This window comes from Medicago truncatula, chromosome 1 (genome assembly GCF_003473485.1).
Source record: "Medicago truncatula cultivar Jemalong A17 chromosome 1, MtrunA17r5.0-ANR, whole genome shotgun sequence".
Classification (NCBI taxonomy): Eukaryota; Viridiplantae; Streptophyta; class Magnoliopsida; order Fabales; family Fabaceae; genus Medicago; species Medicago truncatula.
In genome coordinates this window covers 43,550,969-43,571,167 of record NC_053042.1, presented here as the reverse complement: position 1 = coordinate 43,571,167, position 20,199 = coordinate 43,550,969, and the positions used below count along the sequence as shown (strand labels likewise).

At 32.7% G+C, this 20,199-nt stretch overlaps 1 protein-coding gene across 4 annotated transcripts; it reads left to right on the top strand.

Annotated features, from left to right (window-relative positions):
- Window positions 1–5,388: 5,388 nt before the first annotated feature.
- Window positions 5,389–16,533, top strand: LOC11413909 (uncharacterized). 4 transcript variants are annotated; one of them, XM_013613729.2, is made up of 28 exons: window positions 5,389–5,623; window positions 5,731–5,935; window positions 6,046–6,170; window positions 7,581–7,697; window positions 7,985–8,137; window positions 8,327–8,462; window positions 8,610–8,988; window positions 9,493–9,614; window positions 9,698–9,789; window positions 9,982–10,201; window positions 10,294–10,366; window positions 10,816–10,964; window positions 11,068–11,138; window positions 11,224–11,388; window positions 11,494–11,565; window positions 11,787–11,888; window positions 11,981–12,070; window positions 12,693–12,768; window positions 12,856–12,952; window positions 13,076–13,145; window positions 13,265–13,444; window positions 13,560–13,682; window positions 13,767–13,850; window positions 14,368–14,552; window positions 14,653–14,791; window positions 14,888–14,947; window positions 15,371–15,475; window positions 16,073–16,533. In XM_013613729.2, exons 1-28 carry the CDS (start codon window positions 5,543–5,545, stop codon window positions 16,184–16,186), a joined length of 3,585 nt encoding a protein of 1,194 aa, XP_013469183.1. In that variant the 5' UTR covers window positions 5,389–5,542; the 3' UTR covers window positions 16,187–16,533. The 4 variants fall into 4 exon arrangements, with proteins under 4 accessions (XP_013469183.1, XP_039685765.1, XP_039685764.1 ...); XM_039829831.1 differs by having other exon boundaries at window positions 5,731–5,872; window positions 8,327–8,988; XM_039829830.1 differs by having other exon boundaries at window positions 7,988–8,137; window positions 8,327–8,988.
- The last annotated feature ends 3,666 nt before the right edge of the window (window positions 16,534–20,199 follow it).

Below are 20,199 nucleotides of genomic sequence, written 5' to 3'. Positions count from 1 at the left end.
CTTATATATTTAATTTTAATATCGTTTAATTATCACAACCTCACAAATATTTTTACTCATGTTGTCATTGAATGACACCAAATATTTTTATTCCCTTTCTTCAACCTCACAAATATACACACACAGACGTTAGCGTTTAGATTAATATTTTATGTTTGTATGTCTGTTTTTTTTTGTTACGCTAATGCATATAATTTTTTCAGTGTTGCGTAATGCATACAATTATTACTTTTATAAAATTTTGATTTTAATTAAAATTACTAGTATAGATGCCTAAAAAAATTATACTTATATATATTTTACACATTTATATTGTAACAAACTATGCACATCTTTTTCTTATTAAAAAAACTAAACATATCTTTTTCAATGACACCAACAACGTAACAAATATAATATCATATAATATAAATTCTTATCTTTTTAAATGACACCAAAAATATAATATTCTTATAACAAAATTTGTTATACAATATAATTGGAAAAGAAAAAACAAACTATTCTCTAACTTAGCTCAGTTGATATAGACAATGTATAAATCTATGCAAGGTCGCGGGTTCGACCCCGGACACCACAAAAAAAAAAAAAAATATATCAAAGTTTTGTACAATATTTTGTGAAACAACTTTTAACTTAAAAATAACTTTAGAATTAAAAAAAATAAAGAAACCAAACAGCTTTAACTTTTTCTTTAAAGAGCTTTATTTTAATTTTGTTTTAAAGTAGCTTTTAGACCGAAAAAAGACTGGTCAAACGGTACCTTAGTCTTTTATGTTATAAATACGGAAACGTTATCCAAAATTAAGTTAAGAAACGAACGGTGTAATTTTGTCTAAAATAAAATAATCAAAATTTAAATTTTGACCGGACCTTTACTTTGTAGGAGTGTGTCAATCAAATTTTCATATTTACTATCAATTTAATGATAATCAAAATTAAATGTTGCATATTTCGAATTCAACCATCAAAATGAATGAAACTTAATTTTTTGACTAAAAGATTGTAAGTGATCTTCAATGGGTTCAAATATACGTGTGTTTCTCTCTTTTCAAATATCTCAAACAACAAAAAGCCATGTAATCTAAAAACTGATCAAACTGAACGATATGAGCCAATAACGTGATTTACCGTTGTGAATCCTAGCCAACTTGAAACCATCATCCACAATTTATCGTAAAAGTCCACAAGTCACAGACAAATTATCTCAATCCTCATTTTTACCGCAAGCGCCCGTACAAAGTTGATCATTCGTAGTGAGAACCCGACACCTAACAAAATTATTCTTCGTGAGAATGCGATCAAGCGGAAGCCGCCACGCAAAAATATAAATTTTGAAGGAACCACTTTATTATTATTACTATCGAAAAGACGAACACTTGCGTGCCCGTATTTTCGATTTTTTTTTATTGCGATAACATTTGAAAATTATGAACAGTATTTTACTTATGAAATTTTGATTTTGATTAAAACTAAAAATATAAATGTTTGTTGCTTTCAAGTTATAACAAACCAAAATAACCATGGTTATCTATTTCAATGACACTAACAATATAACAAAAAATATATAAAAAAATAAAAAATTAATGACACAAACAACAACCTTTATTACTCAAAAAGTTGTATAAAGGTATAATTGGGTAACTGAAAAAGTAAATATATATATATACTAGACTTTCCACCCGTGCGGTTGTAGATGTAGTAGACAAAAACAAATCTCAATGCATATCAAAGAGAATAAAACATGTGGTCCCAAATATATGCAGATGTTGGAATTCGAACCTCAGACACCACACTTATTCACCTTAAAAATATTAATTTTTATCAATCGTGTCTTACTTCATTCTTTTGTTAAAATTATATGTCAATGTTATATTATTGGTATGTTACTTCATATTTTTTATTTTTTTTTTGACAAAATGTTACTTCATTATTTTGTAAAAATTATATGTTAATGTAATATTATGTACCTAAAAATAGCTCATTCTTAACCTCAACATGTAAAATGTTTTATTTAAATAATTTTCCTTTTATCGAATATTTGACATTTACCGTAAATGATACACTTTAACTGTTTGTTGAAATGTTTCTTCCACCTGTTTGTAATATTAACAAAAAAAATGTTTATATAATCTTTCAAAACCCTTTTATTCCAATATGGCGATTTGTTTTGTTGAAGAAATAGGGCGATTTGTTTTGAAGAAATAGGGGAAATAAAGCGATGTCGATTTGCTTTGTTCATGAAAATAGAAGATTAGGTGTGAGCATTAGGGTTGTTCATGAAAATAGGAGATTAGGTGTGAGCATTAGGGTTAAAATAGTAAATTTATGCAATAGGTTTAGGTTAAAATTAGGGCTAAAATATGCTTTTGTGTTAACTTTAATATATAAGAAGATAAGAAGATAATCTTTCAAAACCCTTTTATTCCAATATGGTGATTTGTTTTGTTGAAGAAATAGGGCGATTTGTTTTGAAGAAATAGGGGAAATAAAGCGATGCTGATTTGCTTTGTTCATGAAAATAGGAGATTAGGTGTGAGCATTAGGGTTGTTCATGAAAATAGGAGATTAGTGTTAAAATAGTAAATTTATGCAATAGGTTTAGGTTAAAATTATGGCTAAAATATGCTTGTTAACTTTAATATATAAAAAGATATATTCATCTTGTTTGTTACACTTTTGAAATAATAAAGGAAAAAAAAATGGACATATATATACTCTTATCGTGTCTATTACACTTTTGTGTTGGAAGTAACAATACGTAATTATTAGAAATTTTAACTCTTTTTAAATTGATGAGATATATCATAATTAATATTTCTTGTTAAAAAATATTATAATTAATATTAAGATTCAAAAGAAATTAAATTTATTATTTATATATTTAAATTACCTATGTTTTTGTTTATCTTATTTTATTTTATTTTTAAAGAGTGTTTTGGTTTATTGTACTGTTCAAAATCCCTCTAATTAATGTTTTCAATGGTGAAGACTAGGAATTTCCATGATGAATTCACTGTCATATAATTTTTTTAAGCGATTTTTATTGAGTAAGTGGTCATTTTAGTCCTTAACTGTACACCTCGTTGTTACATAGGTCTTTGACTTAGGATTAAATATAAAGTAGTCTCTGAAAGTGCATTTCGTTTATCAGTTTAGTCTTTGACGTTGAAAATTTTTGTTAATTGATGAGGTGACAAGTGTTTTGAGCTGACAAGGTGTACGAGGTATCATATAGACTAAAGTGAAAGTAGAAAATAGTCATTTTAGCCCTGAACCAAAAATCAATATCACCAAATTGAATTCCAAATCCCTAAATCCCGAATTAATCCCCAAATCCCTAAATATCTAAATCTCAAATCCTTAAATCTCATCTAATTATCAGTTTTGTTCATAATCAAATCACCCATTAAACACTAAAATCAAATAACATGATGATGGATCTTGGTGCAAACTCGTCCCAACTAATTGTTTCTCATTAACCAAAAACCGAGTCATCTTCCTCGATGAAGTTGTCCAAAAGCATATAAAATACACGAACAGAACACATTAAAATGGTCCTTAAGGTCATTGACTCTACACACATACTATCAAGTAGGTCCCTAGTGGTAAATGACAAACCATGAGTATTAATGTTAAAGAGAATGTTGTTGAGAATGATTTTTCTAATGCAAGACAGGTTTTCCCTCAGTTCAATTCAAATGCAAAGTTTGTTAGGTTCACATGGAGCTACGAATGAAATTTGAAACTTTGGATATATTCAAAGAATTTGTGAGGAACTGCATTGTACACCATAGAAGAGGTATAAAGTGGTTGAAAAAGGACAAACAAAGTGCAAAGCTACATGCAAGGATGAAGAATGCAAAATAATGATGCAAAAGGTACATACTATTTATAGCAATGTTTATTTTTATGTGTATTTGATGCTACCACTTTGTGTTTGAAAGTGTTTTCTGACAAAGATCTTAGTGAGAGTAAGTGTTTACTATCAGGGACCTAACTTGCAGTAAGTTTGCACAGTCAGAGACCTTAAAAACCATTTTAATGTTTTCTGTTTGTTTATTTTATATGCTTTGGACAATTTTATTGTGAAAGATGATCCAATTCTTGATGAATGAGCAACACTTTATTGGGACGAGTTTACACCACCACCCATCATCGTGTGATTCGATTTTGGTGTTTGATGGAAGATTTCATTTTGAACAAAAAGTGAATTAGATGAGAATTAGGGATTTGAGGATTAAATTCGAAATTTAGGGATTGAGATTCAGTTATGCGATATTGATTTTTTGGTTAAGGGACTGAAGTGATCATTTTCTACTTTCATTTTAGTCCCTTCGACACCTTATTCACCTTGTCAGCACAAAACATTTGCCACATCATCAGTCAACAAAAGTTTTTAACGTCAAAGACTAAACTAATAACGGAAGTGCATATTCAATAACTATTTTGTATTTAATCATGAGTTAGGAACCTTGTAAATAATATTTATAAAATATTGCCTCCTTAAAAAAATAGATTTGCTATTATATATATATAAATAAATGTTACTTTGTATATATCTAAAAATTAAATTAATTTTTCAGTAAAAAAATATATTTAATTTCGACATACTTCATGTTTTTATAATTATAAGTTAGTCAAATTATATAAAAAAGTAAAAGTTAGTCAAACTATATTTGTTGACATACGATTTAGGCAAATTAGTTAACAACATAATTTGTTTTCCCTAAAAAATACAATAAAATTAAAGTGATTGAAATACTCGTGTCTCTGGATCTGCAACGTTGATACTTAAATTATTGATTGGATAACTGATCAATAGGAACTAAATACACATCACAACAAGGCGAGAAATCAAACAATGTCGCGTAAGACGTTGAACAAAACATCGCCACACTCAGACGACGAAATCACGAATAAAAATCAAGATCTATGTTATAATATATCTTTAAAAATTGACGATTATAATTGATCGATAATATAAAACATATTTACATCCACAATGTCTAATTATCCTTTTTTTTTTTTTTTTTTTTTTACAAATTTCATGAACAAATTTTACTTTTTCAAATTCATTGAATTATTTATGTACTTGAACTATAATATAGCCGAGATACAACAATTATTTAATGAATGTGAAAATGGGATATTTACTTATAAACGAGTATATGGTATAATAGTCGGAAAATATAAAGATTAGTGTTAAAAATTAAAGATTAGGATATTTTTAGAGGAAAATTAGGATTAAAAATATGATTAATTTTTTTTTTCTAGGGGTAAAAATACGATTATTAAATTATGATTATGATGAACATATTTTGCATTTTGAGTCACGTTGGTTGGTTATTGTCCCCTTATAAAAAGAGCAAAGACACACAAACACAAACCTTGATAACATTAATTTACGTGAACTCAATCATTCTCTACCTTACCTAGTCATCATAACAATATAAACATAACATAACTTCGTTGTGTTTCTTTCTCTCTTTCTCATCAATCTCGCCGAATACCGACCCAACCAAGAAGAACCTCTCAATCAACCATGGTTGAAACCAGACGTGGTTCTTCTTCTTCCAAACGCCCTTTATCTTCTTCTCCTCCTTCCAATACCAAACGATCCAAGGTAATAAGGGTTCTCTCTCACTCTCCAAATTCAATTCACCCCTTTTTTCTCTTTCAATTCTTTATCAATTCTTCTTGATTATCAATTTTATCTGATTATGATTATAGGTTTCTCAAGATGCTTCATCAACCACTTTGCCTTCAATTCCGGTCAAAGAATCTGCAAAGAGAAACGAATCTGGTAAACCTGATGATATTCAACAACCATCTGATCTACCAGAAACTGCTTCTTTGAACGTTCTTGATGGTGGTAATACTGATAAATCTCATTCTAACCCAATCCAACCTAACCCTTTGTCTCCTCAGTCTCCAGGTTTTTAAAAAGAAGATTTTTTTTTTTTTTTTTTAATGTAGTTGTCTCTGTTTTATGCATGCATGTGTTTTTTAATTTCTGAGATTTATGAATTTTGTTGATTGGATAAGGTGAATCTGCTGAGAAACCAAAAGTGGCTGCCCCGGTGGTTTCTTCTCGGCGAAAACCACGTTCTGTGGCCAAACTGATAGCTAAGCCTGCTGCTTGGGGAAAGCTTATATCTCAAAGCTCTCAGGTTTAGTTCTACCTAGTGTCTGTGTTGTTTTTATTTGTTTTTGAGTAAGTAATATGTTTCACATTTGGTGATAGAGAACTCATGGTCCCCTAGTTTGATCATTAGATTTTGATTACGATGGATTATGTGATTGATGGATATATATGATAAGTTAGAGTTTAATTAAACTTTTTACACAGTCAACAAATCACAACCATTCCTATGTGCGACTTTAAAAGTAGTTATGATTAGAGTCAAACGACTTTTTATGATATGATGGTTATTATGATTGAATCGACGATGTGAAAACTTTTTACACTTTCAACGAATCACAACCATTCATATATGTGAATTTAAAAGTAGTTATGATTAAAGCCAAACGATTTTTTATGATAGGATGTTTATGATTGAATTGATGGTGCAAAAACCTTTTACATTATGATTAAAGTTAAACGATTTTTATGATATGACAGTAACAACCTTTACATTGACAGTGTATATGAATTAAATTCAATATGTTATGCCTGGACTCTGAAATTCTTCAAGCTGACTTAAATTTCTTGAATGCATCCTCTTGTTGCATTGTTAGAGTGTAAGATAATTACATGATCTTTAGTACACTACATTGCATTGACTGACACCCCTCTTTTAAAAATCACACTTGTCTCCCTTGTTTTGAAGTTTGAATGGTGTAGGAAAGTAAGAGAGTTAGGTTTAATTTCCGAAACAAAGAAGACTGTCAGGTTAAAGAACATGGCTAATATCCTAAACAAGGGCGTTGTTGGGTGTGACATTCGCCTCAGGGGAGGTTGATGTAAGACCCCCTAGGTTTGGAGATTGTTCAGGTCTCCTACTTCTTGGGTAGAAAAATGGGATCTAATTAGTTGGGTTAGTGATATTTCTTTGGACTAGCTTAATATTTCACTGCTTTTAAAAAATAATAACCCATGTAGGAGAAGCATATTGCGTGAACTGATATACAGAAATATGCAATGTAGCAGTAAGTCTTGATATTCTCCTATTTTTTTAGGTTATATTTTGTAACTTGGGCAAAATTGAATTTCTTACTGTGCATTTCCAACAATAGAAAATATTGCTCTATGCTCTATCTCACACATAGGAATTACTATATCACATAGAAATAAAAATTACTACCATATTATAGGGTGCATCATCAACTATGCACTGGCCTCAGCATTTGTTGTTGCTTATTATCTTTGATCTTTTTTGTAAATTTTTTTTTTTGATAGTAGACTGCAGTAGTATTCACATATCCAAACATCCATGTAAGAATTTCTTATTTGTCACGATAGCTTAAGATAAGGAGAACAGTGAGCTGATTAATGCTTCTGTCTTCTCATTAACTCTTGCATTTCTGATTGTAATGTTGTAGGTTTGGAATTAATCTTTTTGTTATTCCTGCTTGTCCAGAATCCTCACTTGTCCATAAGTGATCCAATCTTCACTGTTGGACAAGGTCGTCAGAGTAATTTGGTGCTTAAAGATCCTACCATTGGTAATGTTTTGTGCAAGTTGAGCCACATAGAGGTAAAATTTCCTCTTTTATCTTTGAAACTTCAACACAATATTACAATAAGAAACCATCTGCTTCATAATGAATCATGACAAAACTCTTTTTTTTTTTTTTTTTTGGGAAACTGACAAAACTCATTCTTAGACAACAAATAAATGTATTTTGGATGTTTGATGAAAAACATGATCAAAAAGAAGGAATCCTTGTTCTGTTATGGTAGATGATAAATTGTAGAAAATTACTGTTACACTTCTTCTTTTCCTAGTTAACTGACCAAAGCTGTCATTTGAGCTCTGTGCAGCAGCAACAGGGAGGTTCATCAGTTGCCCTTCTGGAAATCACAGGGGGTAAAGGTGTTGTGCAAGTCAACGGCAAGACTTTCCGAAGGACTACCAAGATGATTTTAAATGGAGGCGATGAGGTGATATTTGGTGCTTCGGGAAAACATGCTTATGTATCCTTCACATAAGAATTTATCATTTCTCTCTTTTAGTTCCTCCTTTCTCTGAATGCATCTGTCATCTGTTTTAAAAGGAGAACATGTAGTCATGTGTTATATGTATTTACATTTGGAATTGCTGCATCTTTTTGTTCTTAAATTTCTTCTATAGATATTTTATGGGTTCCTTAGCATGAAACTCAGATCTTTCAGCTGCTCAAAAGTAACAATGTTTCTACTGCTGGTACACCTCCTTCTGTGAGTATTTTAGAAGCCCAGAGTGCTGCATTGAATGGGATGCAAGTTGAAGCTAGATCCGGAGACCCTTCGGCTGTGACAGGTGCATCAATATTGGCCTCTCTATCTAATATTCGCAAAGATTTATCTCTCATTTCACCTCCAGCTAAAACATGCAAGAAACAAAGTGCTGATATTTCATCACTACCTTCTGGCCATGGGGATAATGTTCCGGACAATGAAATGAAAGATACCACCAATAATGATGAATCAGCTGGAGTTTTTTCTTCTGGTAAAGATATTCCTTCATCCTCTACCACTGCTAACGAAAACCCTAGCCTTGACACCATGGATGTTGATGCCAACGCGGACACAGATGTTGGGAAGATGGCCAATGCCAATTACGAATTGAGGCCGTTGCTGTGCATGCTTACCGGATCAGGAACTGAATTTGATTTAAGTGGCAGCATTCACAAGATACTAGAAGATCAAAGGGAATTAAGAGAACTTGATACGCCAACAATATTGGCATCCACCAGGCGGCAAGCATTTAGGGACAGTTTAGAACAGAGAATTCTCAAAGCTGATGATATTGATGTCTCTTTTGAAACTTTCCCATATTACCTAAGGTGCGAAAAGTTGCTTCTCGTTATTGACTAATCTTTTATTTGGTTTTCTTATACTACCTCCGGTCCTATTTATAAGAGACAATTAGGTTAATCTTTTCAATCCTAAATATAACACATAAAACACTTTTTCAAGTATGCTAACAATTGAAATTTCTTTATACACCTATTTTATTGTGATATTTATTTTACTAGAAATCTATCTTCCCTGTGCAAGTGAGTTTTATTTGACGAGGATTAAGCGTATTTTTGAAAAAAAAGTGACCACTAGTTCCTTGGAATCTGCTTCCATGGTCTGTCATTTTGTCTTTTTTTCTTTTCTTTACAAGTTGAACCAGAGAGAGTATATGCCACCTTAACTTATAGTGCCACTAGCACGGTCAAAGTTAGAGCTACCTTAATATTCCTTGTTGCTCCATTGTTGGGTTTAATGGCTCGTAGTTACTGCTTGGGAATAGATAACATATAACTTATGGTACTTGGTTGTGATGTGTGGTATTATTACAGTGATACAACAAAGAACGTGTTGGTAGCTTCTACATATATTCATTTGAAGTGCAATGGTATTGGAAAATATGCTTCAGATTTCTCGTCATTGTGCCCACGGATATTGTTATCTGGTCCTTCAGGTAATTCGATTGTTCTCATTTATGCTTCTATTTGGCCTTTCTACACCGTAGAAGTGATAGAGCTCTATTTGGTTCTTGCGTAGGTTCGGAAATATATCAGGAGACTTTGTCCAAGGCACTTGCAAAGCATTTTGGTGCCAGGTTACTGATTGTGGATTCACTTTCGCTGCCCGGGGTATGCTTCTAAGATAAACTTCATTTTTTAAAAGTTTTGTAAGATTGTATCTTTTTAGTTTAAGGATTTATGACTCTTTTTAGCTTCATTTTCTTTTTTGTGTGACATGCTTGCTTCTGTGGAGATAGTTTCTTGCGAAATCATCTATTACTATACATCCATAATTGTTGTTGATGTGTAATTTGTTTTCAGGGAACGCCATCAAAGGAAGTTGATTCTGCCAAAGAAAGTTCAAAGCCTGAAAGGCCAGCTGTTTTGGCCAAGAGAAGTGGCCAGGCTTCTACTTTACATCATAAGAAACCCACTTCTAGTGTTGATGCTGAAATTATTGGTGGATCTACATTAAGTTCGCAAGCTATGCTGAAGCAAGAGGTTTCTACTGCATCATCAAAAGGCACTGCTCTTAAAAAAGGTATGTGAGTTTACTTCCCATTGTTTGTTCTAATATTGATGTCAGTTGACATTTTGAATGATTTAATTATCTGATGTTCATGTAATTTGCAGGTGATCGGGTAAAATTTGTCGGTAACTTTCCACCTACTGTTTCGTCACTGCAAAATTATGCTTCAAGTTCAAGGTAATTTGTGGTATTGAAGAATTACAATTTACAATACTTTTAAGGTTTATAATTAGTAGAGAGTAAAGACTGATACAATCTTGTAGGGTTTTTCTAGTCCTGCTGAGAAGGTTATGCATGAAAATTCTTCTATTATGTCTTGAAAAAGTACTGTGAATCTTTTCCGACGAATAATAAATTTTAGTGTCTGAATCATTATCATCTTTTAGAGGTTGGGTATGTTTGGCCTGTGCAAGCAGTTCTCTTTTCGCTTCTAATAAAAAACTACCACACTATTTTCAGTGTTCCCCGAAGCAACATTTTTGTGTAGTTTTATAAACATGATGCAAGAAAACAAGGTGGTAGTTTTTTAAATAAAAACCGGAACATAAGATTTTATATCACATCCTTTAGTGTAACCTTTTGTCCTTCTGCGGCAACATAAGATTTTTTTTTTATCAATCTGGCAGGGGACCAAGCTATGGCTTCCGGGGCAAAGTTGTACTTGCTTTTGAAGACAACGAGTCTTCAAAAATTGGGGTCAGGTTTGATAAATCAATTCCAGATGGCAATGATCTTGGAGGCCATATCGAAGATGATCATGGTTTCTTTTGTTCCGGTATTCTCTCATTTTTATTGAATTTCTGTTTCCTCAGCTGCATATTAGCATATTGTGTGCTATAACTTTGGCATGTTTAATTGATTGATGGATTATACTGCAGCAAACCATTTACAACGGATAGAGAGTGCAGGAGGGGATGACGACAAAGTTGCAATTAATGAAATCTTCGAGGTTGTCCTAGTTTTAAACATGTTCAAATTTGTCTCTATCCTTGACGCAATATGTTTAACACTCTTTTCTGCCATTGTGTACATAGGTTGCCTCTAATCAATGTAAAACTGGTGCACTTGTGTTGTTCATTAAAGATATAGAGAAGGCAATGGCTGGGAACACAGATGTTTTGAAAAGTAAATTTGAAACCCTGCCACAGAATATTGTGGTAATCGGCTCAAATACTCAGCTGGACAGTCGTAAGGAGAAGGTACCATTTTATTTTGTATTAAAAAATTGCTAGCATTTGGTAGTTCTGATCTCGTGATTATAAGATTGTATTCTGTATCTGATAACCGTCTCTTTATGCTTCCAGACCCATCCTGGGGGACTTCTGTTTACAAAGTTTGGGAGCAATCAGACTGCTCTACTTGATCTTGCTTTTCCGGTATTATAATCTTAACCATTTGCACTTCTCTTCAATCTTTGATGTGTAGCATGAAGTTTCAGAGACTGTCTGTTGTCTTTCACTTTTTTATGTTTTTAAGATAGACTTACGAATATTTTTAAATGCTGAATATAATTATTATATATACATTGTAGTTTGATTGTTTCTAGTTCCTTCAGGAATTAACTATTGATCTACTTCAATTTGGTCTTTTTGTTTAGGATAACTTTAGTAAACTACATGATAAAACCAAAGAAAGCTCCAAATTAGTGAAGCAGCTCAACCGCCTTTTCCCAAACAAAGTGACAATACAAGGGCCTCAGGTATAAATTATAACGTTAGATTAATTTATTTTGCAATTTACTGTTTCCAATTATAATTCATAATATATGCGTCGTACTTTCAAACTTGTTAGGATGAAGCTTTACTCCCTGACTGGAAGCAGCAGTTAGATCGTGACATTGAAACTATGAAAGCACATTCCAATATTGTCTTGCTTCGTTCGGTGAGTCTCTTTTGTTCCTTTTCAATTCTATTTTTTTTATTTTCTTTCTGAAAACTCCTTTTTCACCTCTACTATTCTATGCTCTTTGTTGTGGAACTTATTTTATGTATGCCTTTGATATTTGTGCTTGTTCTTGGCTGATATAAGTTGGTTTATGTCTTCGAATTATGTGGCATCTCATGCATTTGCCTTGTGAAAATTTTCCCATTGGGGTGTGTTTGTTCTGCTAAAAAACAAGGGACTGGACAACTTTTTTTGTTCCGGGTTTAGATTTAGAAAATGTGACAAAATAAGAGTAAGGGACAGACAAATTTTTGTCCCTCACTAAACCATGAGACAACTTTTTGTCTAGAGTACATACTATCAAAAATACCAAAATACCCTTTTTATTTTCCAACATAAAAATATCATCTCTCTCCATTACAGTCCTGTCTTGTCCTGTACTATCCTGTACAGTTCTGTCTAATACTTACTGTTTTGCGAATCAAACACACCTTATGTATTTTTGCATGTTCATTTGAACTTTCTTCTTGTTCTATCTCTAGTTCTTGTCTATTCTACGTTAATTTTTTTTTGTCTTGCTATTTGTCAATTTTCTGATGAGATATTTCTAATGGTTCAGGTCCTCAAAAGAACAGGATGGGATTGCTCTGACCTTGAGACAATTTGCATCAAAGATCAAACCCTAACTACTGAAAGTAAGTATTTTTAGCAATTATATCTATTTGTATGATTGATATTTGGTGTAATGACACTGATAATATCTTGTCAACTCCTTTTACTAGATGTGGAGAAGATCATTGGCTGGGCTGTAAGTTATCATTTTATGCAATCACATGAAGCTTCTACCGAAGAAGGAAAGCCCGCGATATCTGCAGAAAGGTTTTTCTCATCATTTTTGGATATTTTCATAATGTCAACCCTAATAGATTGAGCAAAAAAATAAAACCAACTTTTCTAACTTCCCATTTTTATTTTTACACTGTTTTACGTTTCACTATGCAGCATTAAGTATGGGTTTGACATTTTTCAAAGCATCCAAAATGAGAACAAGAACGTAAAGAAGTCACTGAAGGTAATTAATACCTTTTCCCACCTTATTTTGTGGAGTGCATTCTGCGGTTCTGGTTTCTTTACAATGTCATGATATGAACCATGGAATAAATACCTGTATTTTTTGAATCGTTTCTCCAGGATGTGGTTACTGAGAATGAATTTGAGAAAAAGTTGCTTGGTGATGTTATTCCGCCAACTGAAATTGGGGTCACATTTGAAGATATTGGAGCTTTAGAAAATGTGAAGGATACCTTGAAGGAATTGGTCATGCTTCCTCTTAAAAGGCCTGAACTGTTTTGTAAAGGACAACTAACTAAGGTGGAGATAATTCTTGTTACTTTCAATGACTTGTGAAACACAATATTCAGTAAATGATGCAATCATGCAATTTGTGTAGACCTAACACCTTATTGTGTATTTTATTTGGATGTAGCCTTGCAAGGGAATATTGCTTTTCGGTCCCCCTGGCACGGGAAAAACAATGCTTGCAAAGGCTGTAGCAACTGAAGCTGGAGCAAATTTCATCAACATTTCAATGTCCAGCATTACTTCCAAGGTATCGATGTTGCACATTGAATTTTTTCTGTTGCCGGTTTCCTAGTATATTTTAGCCACGTGATAATATATACTTTTGTTGCAGTGGTTTGGTGAAGGAGAAAAATATGTCAAAGCAGTCTTCTCCCTAGCCAGCAAAATTGCTCCAAGTGTTATATTTGTTGATGAGGTTAGTATTAAGTATCATTTATTTCTTTGTAGTTTCTTTTCCTTTGCTTTAAATATTTTTCTTTTAATTCCTTTACATTTTGACCATTTTATTTGAGTATGGATGTTCATTTTTGCCTGTCAGTCTACTTTCCAGTTTCCACCATTTAAAAGGTGGCTTTATTGCTATGTAACTAGCGATTATCACCATGGCATGTTAGCATGACATGTTGCCTGTCTACTTTCTTCATTGTGCCTTTAAAAACGGTAGTTTGTCCTACAATATATCTTGGTACATAGACCGATTATAAATTCAACTTTGCTTGTTGCCTGTGTTAAATAACAAGTGTAAGTTGTCATGCCTGGTGGTTTTGGAAAGGCTGTACCATCAGCATAAAATTTTGCACGTCACTTTTTTTGTCGTACCAAAACTCTATTGTTAAAACAAAATAGATTGTTTCACAACTGGGTCCAAAATTTTCAAGCCATTTCATTTAGAGAGGAAATTAAGAGTGTCACTTTGGGTTAATCTTTGGCAGGTTGATAGTATGTTAGGGAGACGTGAAAACCCTGGTGAGCATGAGGCCATGCGTAAAATGAAGAATGAGTTTATGGTCAATTGGGATGGTCTGCGTACCAAAGAAAAAGAGCGTATACTTGTTCTTGCTGCTACAAACAGGCCCTTTGATCTTGATGAGGCTGTTATTAGGAGGCTTCCAAGGAGGTAAACATACTCTATATTTGATGGAAACTTTTATTTCATTTCATGTTTTACAAATGAGGTGTATTCTAATTCAGTCTTTTGCAAAAAAAAAATATTGCAGATTGATGGTTGATTTGCCAGATGCTCCGAATAGAGGAAAAATTTTGAGAGTCATTTTAGCGAAAGAAGATTTGGCAGCCGATGTTGACTTGGAAGCTATAGCAAATATGACAGATGGATACTCAGGAAGTGACCTAAAGGTGGTTGTTCTATATATCTTTGAAGATTTTAACTTGGTTGGTTGCTAGAGAATAGTGAATCTGATTCAATGTAAAATATTTTTAATGTGATTGCAGAATTTGTGTGTCACAGCAGCTCACTGCCCAATAAGGGAGATCTTGGAGAAGGAAAAGAAGGTTAGCGTGTATTGATTACACACACACACACATTAATATTTATATATTTATTAAACCCACTTGGGTTGGCATAGTGGCGTTGGCTTGGGATCTTGGAGTGTGCTCCTCTCAAGGTCTCAAGTTTGATTCTCCTCGGTGCCGATTTCGGTGGGCTAGTCCAAGGGGAGCTTTGCTCTGGATTTAAATGGGCCCCCCACAAGTGGATGGTGGGATTGGACTCCTCGGATTAGTCGGTCCTTGGGCTGGATACCGAGTTTTCAAGACAAATTTTTTTATATATATTTATTGGTGCATCGGTGGAAAGTCTTGTACAAAATTCTTTCTGTTCAGTGCTAAGTAGGATCTTATTTATTGCGATGTGCCTGCATAACTGTGCAATGCTTGGTTTAAAGCTTCCTTACATTGAAATGAAATGTCTTTCAGGACAAAAGCTTAGCATTGGCCGAGAACAAACCTGAACCTGAATTGTGTAGCAGTGCAGACATTCGTCCCTTAAAGATGGAGGATTTTAGATATGCACATGAGCAGGTATGATAATTTGATTTTTCCACGTTTTTTCTTTTGAATGTGCTCACTTATAGATGGGTGGGGGGTTGGCCAAAGTAATGCTTTGTTCTTTGTATTCTGTCTACAAAAGCTTAAAAAGCCCTATTGAGAATGTATACATGGAAGTGTCACATACATTTTCCTCCAATTTGTTTAAAACATGCTAAGGTCACTTATGAGGTTGTTGGCTTACAAGAAATTGAAGTTTGTGTGGTTTGGCTGTATGGTGAGATCTTTAGGTTATGGAGTAGTCGTGTTGGGGAGTTTCTTCATAAGTCGCATGATCGGCTCATTGAACTTTAAACATAACCATATGCGTGTAACGTATGCAGGATGTTAGCCAATCGAAGTGTAATATCAAATGACTATTGAATTGTAAGATGTGAGTAGTATGATGCTAGGGAAGCTATACAAAATGATGTGCCTGATTAGTTTATATGTTTTGAGGCTATTATTTAGGAGACTAAAGTCAAGGAACGATAAGCTGCATTTGTATTGTAGGGACTAAAGTGTTTGCATGAGTGTCTTATTATGTGGCGTTGAAATGTAAAGATAATCATATAATGTTCTATTATGCAGGTGTGTGCAAGTGTGTCATCAGAGTCGACAAATATGAACGAGCTACAACAATGGAATGATCTCTATGGAGAAGGCGGATCGAGAAAAATGAAATCTTTAAGCTACTTCATGTAGAGCTTTCTGTAGAGCATTTCTTGCTTAGGCTATTATTCTTCTGTCACCTCAAAATGTGTAACAAGGTCAGCCACATGGAAATTCCATAAGTGGCTCTTTCTCTATTGTATCATAGCATAAAATTTCCCATTTTTCTTTCTCCAACCCTCACCTTCTTCGGATTTTCTCTTTCAATTTTTTTTTCATACTCAGAAGAAATGACAATTTCACTGGGGGGATAAAAGCTTATTTTAGGCCCCCAGATGATCCAATACTTCCCCCCCATTCTCCCCCTTTTTTCTGATTGTACATACCTAGTTCTTTTTACAATAAAAATAAAATCATTTTTGTTTCTGTTAATTTTTAAATTGATTGTACGGCATTGTATTTGTGATTTGAGGTAACAACCTCTACATGCATTAATTGTGTGTGCATATTAATACATATGCACGTTATGTCTATTGCCATATGGAAAATGAGACCCTTGAATCATTGTTCATGCGTTCCAGTATGGAAATTCCGCAATGGAAGGTAAATGTTTTTATAGGTGAAGTCAATTTGTTGATATTAGAATTAGTTAATCCAATTTTCATGTAACGGCTCAAAGACTATTGGGATTGTATATGCGGCGAGTTTAATTTGTCTAAAATTTGGAATAATTCTTTGCCTGCACACGGGCAAAATAGCCATTTTTTGTCCCAGTGTAATGAGCAGCTATAATAGTCCCTCAATGTAGTGAAATTTTAAAACAGTTCTTGTTTGTACAATTTATTTAATCAAAATAGTCTCTAATGTTAAGATGTCTCGTTAATGCTCTGTCAAAATAGTCTCTAATGTTAAGATGTCTCGTTAATGCTCTGTCAAAATAGTCCCTGACACGTGTTTAGGCTATCAGCATCCTAGAAGAAGCGCAAAAAAGCACAAAATGTTTGAATAAATGCAAACAAACCTCCTGTTTAAGTGTTGAAAACATCTCAAATATGATATATTCCAGCAACTAAACTAAACTTGAAATATGACAAAATGCAGCAAGATTCATATTTTTGTGAGTGTTTTAGATTATGAAAATGAATCGGAGGCCTAGTTAGGTCCAGTGTTAAAACCCTCCTTGTATATATTATACAATGGAAGTGTGTTATTTGAACAACCATTTGAGTGATAACTTTTGTGACAACCACTAATTTACAAAGGAAAGTAGATAGTGACACGGAAATCAAAATAATAGAAAGAGAAAGTAAAAAAATAATGTGAATATGAGCGATAAAGTTGTCACATAGATTATCACAAAATGGTTGTCAAAATATCATTTATCTGTACTATGTTTTTAATTGAGTTAAATTCACGGGACTGGTTGGTTGCAATTTAAATTGATTAATTAATTAGATTAATGGTAGATTCACGTCGGTTGACTTGACGAAAGTACAACTTGCACTCAGCTCACTCACTTACTGCCTGTTTGGCTGCATGCATTCCTCTTGTGCTCTCTCTCACTGTTTGGTTGGCTGCATGCATTCACTTTAGTTCCTTTCACACACAACACGAAAACAGCCAAACACAACATACATACATTGCACACTTGCAGGAGCAACTAAACCACTTGTTCATTTCTTATTACTATTATTAGGAAAATGCAAAAGCATTGTCCTTCTTTCCTTTTCCCAATCTATACTCACCTTTTCGTACCAAAATCGCTTTTATGTCTATATTCAATAAATAGGGAAAACCCAACCATATTCAGACAATTATTTTTCGGTTCACAAGAGAACATTTAACTTGTCCGTGATTTGTTTAGGGTCGGTCTTAAATTTTTTGATGCATTGGTTAACTAAAATAATGTCGTCCTCTTAATCATATCTTAGAATTTTATGTTTGTGTATAATGGTGGAGCTTGTACCAAAGTCAAGACAAAAAAATTATCTTGCAAATTAAAAAAAAAAAAAAAAAAGCATATATACTATTAAAGTATAGTAACATAAGTATAATTGGATGTACAACTGGTCAAAATAAATAAAGAACATCGTGAATGTGTAACATACAAATAAATCTACCAAACCTCAACAGATGCATGCTTAATTAATTAAATAATTTTTTTTTTAAGAAAAATTAAAGAAATGATAAAAACACAATATATGATTAATTTTAGGGTTAAATATGTTTTTGGTCCCTATAAATATACCAACTTTTCGTTTTAGTCCCTTTAAAATTTTCCTTCAACCTTTAGTCCATATAAAATTTTCAAGGGTAAATACCTCTTTTCGTCCCTGTAATATTAGCGAATTCTGGTTTTAGTCCCTGTAAAAAAAAAGATTTAGATTTTGTCCCCGTAATTTCATATTCTTCCACTTTTGGTCCCTCATTCCACCACGTAAGCAGAATTTGCATACATGGCACGTAAAATGAGGGACCAAAAGTGGAGGAATCCGAAATTACAGGGACCAAAAGCGGGAGGAATATGAAATTACAAGGACGTAATTTATGCAGATTCTGCTGACGTGATTAAAGGAGGGACCAAAAGTGGAAGAATATGAAATTACAAGGACAAAATCTAAATCTTTTTTTTACAGGGACTAAAACCGGAATTCGCTAATATTACAAGACGAAAAGAGGTATTTACCCAATTTTCAATAACTACTTTTGGTCCCTATTTTTAAGTTAATTTTTGTATTTTTTTTTAATGAAATTGTACAGAAATGTATTGAATATTGCAAAAAAAAATTCACAAAAAAAGTTAGAATTTTTTAACAAAATACAAATTAAATATGAATTTTTAACCGTAAAAAAAAATATAAAAATTCATATTAAATTTTGTTAAAAAATTCTAATATTTTTTGGAAGAGATTTATAATATTATGAATTTTTCTGCAAAATTTTATTCAAAAATATGAATTCGACATATGAGTTTACTTTAAAAGAGAGATCAAAAGTATTGATTGAAAATTTTATTGGGACCAAAAGTTGAAGAAATTTGTCAAAGGGACTAAAACGAAAAGTTGATATATTTATAGAGACCACAAACATATTTAACACTTAATTTTATCACACACAATTGTTTATAATCTTATTACTATTATGATTGATATTAAACATATTTAACACTTTATTTTAAAATTGATACCATCACATAAAAGTAGAGATCCCCCATCAAATAACATAAAACTGATTTACACATTCGATACATGACTATTAAACTCTATTACTATTATGATTGATATTTTATACAATACTACTTTTTATACACTAACGTTGTTAAATATTCTGACATACCATCAAATCAAATCATATTTCGACGCTACTTTATATGGTCATCCATAAAATATTTTGAAACCATGTAGAATTATAATGAAAAACAAAACTCTATATTCATCTCTTAAAAACGTCACATTTACGACATTTTCTCATCTCAAAATATTTGTCACATTAAAATAGGAATAGATCATTAATTATTTTTTTCTCTCATTGATATATCTTTAATTGATCTTTAAAAAATTATTTGTTTAATATTAACCGAGATTTTTTCTGATATTACGGAGTATGGCTTTGCCAGCAATGACTTTCACGAGGCATTAAATATCCTCTATTCTATTGGGGGGCCGGGGGTTGGTGGATAAAGATGGACAGTAAGGATTGCGTAATATCAATTTTTCGGGCGATGCCTACTCTACTCGTTACCACTAAACGACGAAGCCAAGAGCGGAAGGAGGGACTTGAACCCTCAACCTCAGCCTTGGCAAGGCCCAGGTCTGGTCTTACCTAGGAAGGACACCTCTCCTATTTAAGTCATACCTCGTCCCAGAAGTAGAGAGGAGTCCATCTCAATCAAAATAACTAGTATAATTAACAGAGATATTTTATTAAATAAAATTTATCTAATCATTTTTTTTAAAAGGCTAAAAAGGAATTTATTTCGCAATGAATCTTAACTGACGCAAGGAGTGCTAGGCTTGGAGTCTTAAAGTAGCAACATACAAAAGATAGATGGAGGAGCCCCAAATGGAAAACTCATATACCCGTGAATCAAAGAAAAAAAATCCAAA

What these genes read in the sequence shown, in the direction of transcription:
- LOC11413909 (XM_003591508.3), top strand. Translation starts at nt 5,543, where the DNA reads ATGGTTGAAACCAGACGTGGTTCTTCTTCTTCCAAACGCCCTTTATCT. An exon ending in ATTCACTTTCGCTGCCCGGG is followed by an intron (nt 9,790 to 9,981) that starts GTATGCTTCTAA and finishes ATTTGTTTTCAG; the next exon opens with GGAACGCCATCAAAGGAAGT. An exon ending in TCAAACCCTAACTACTGAAA is followed by an intron (nt 12,769 to 12,855) that starts GTAAGTATTTTT and finishes TCCTTTTACTAG; the next exon opens with ATGTGGAGAAGATCATTGGC.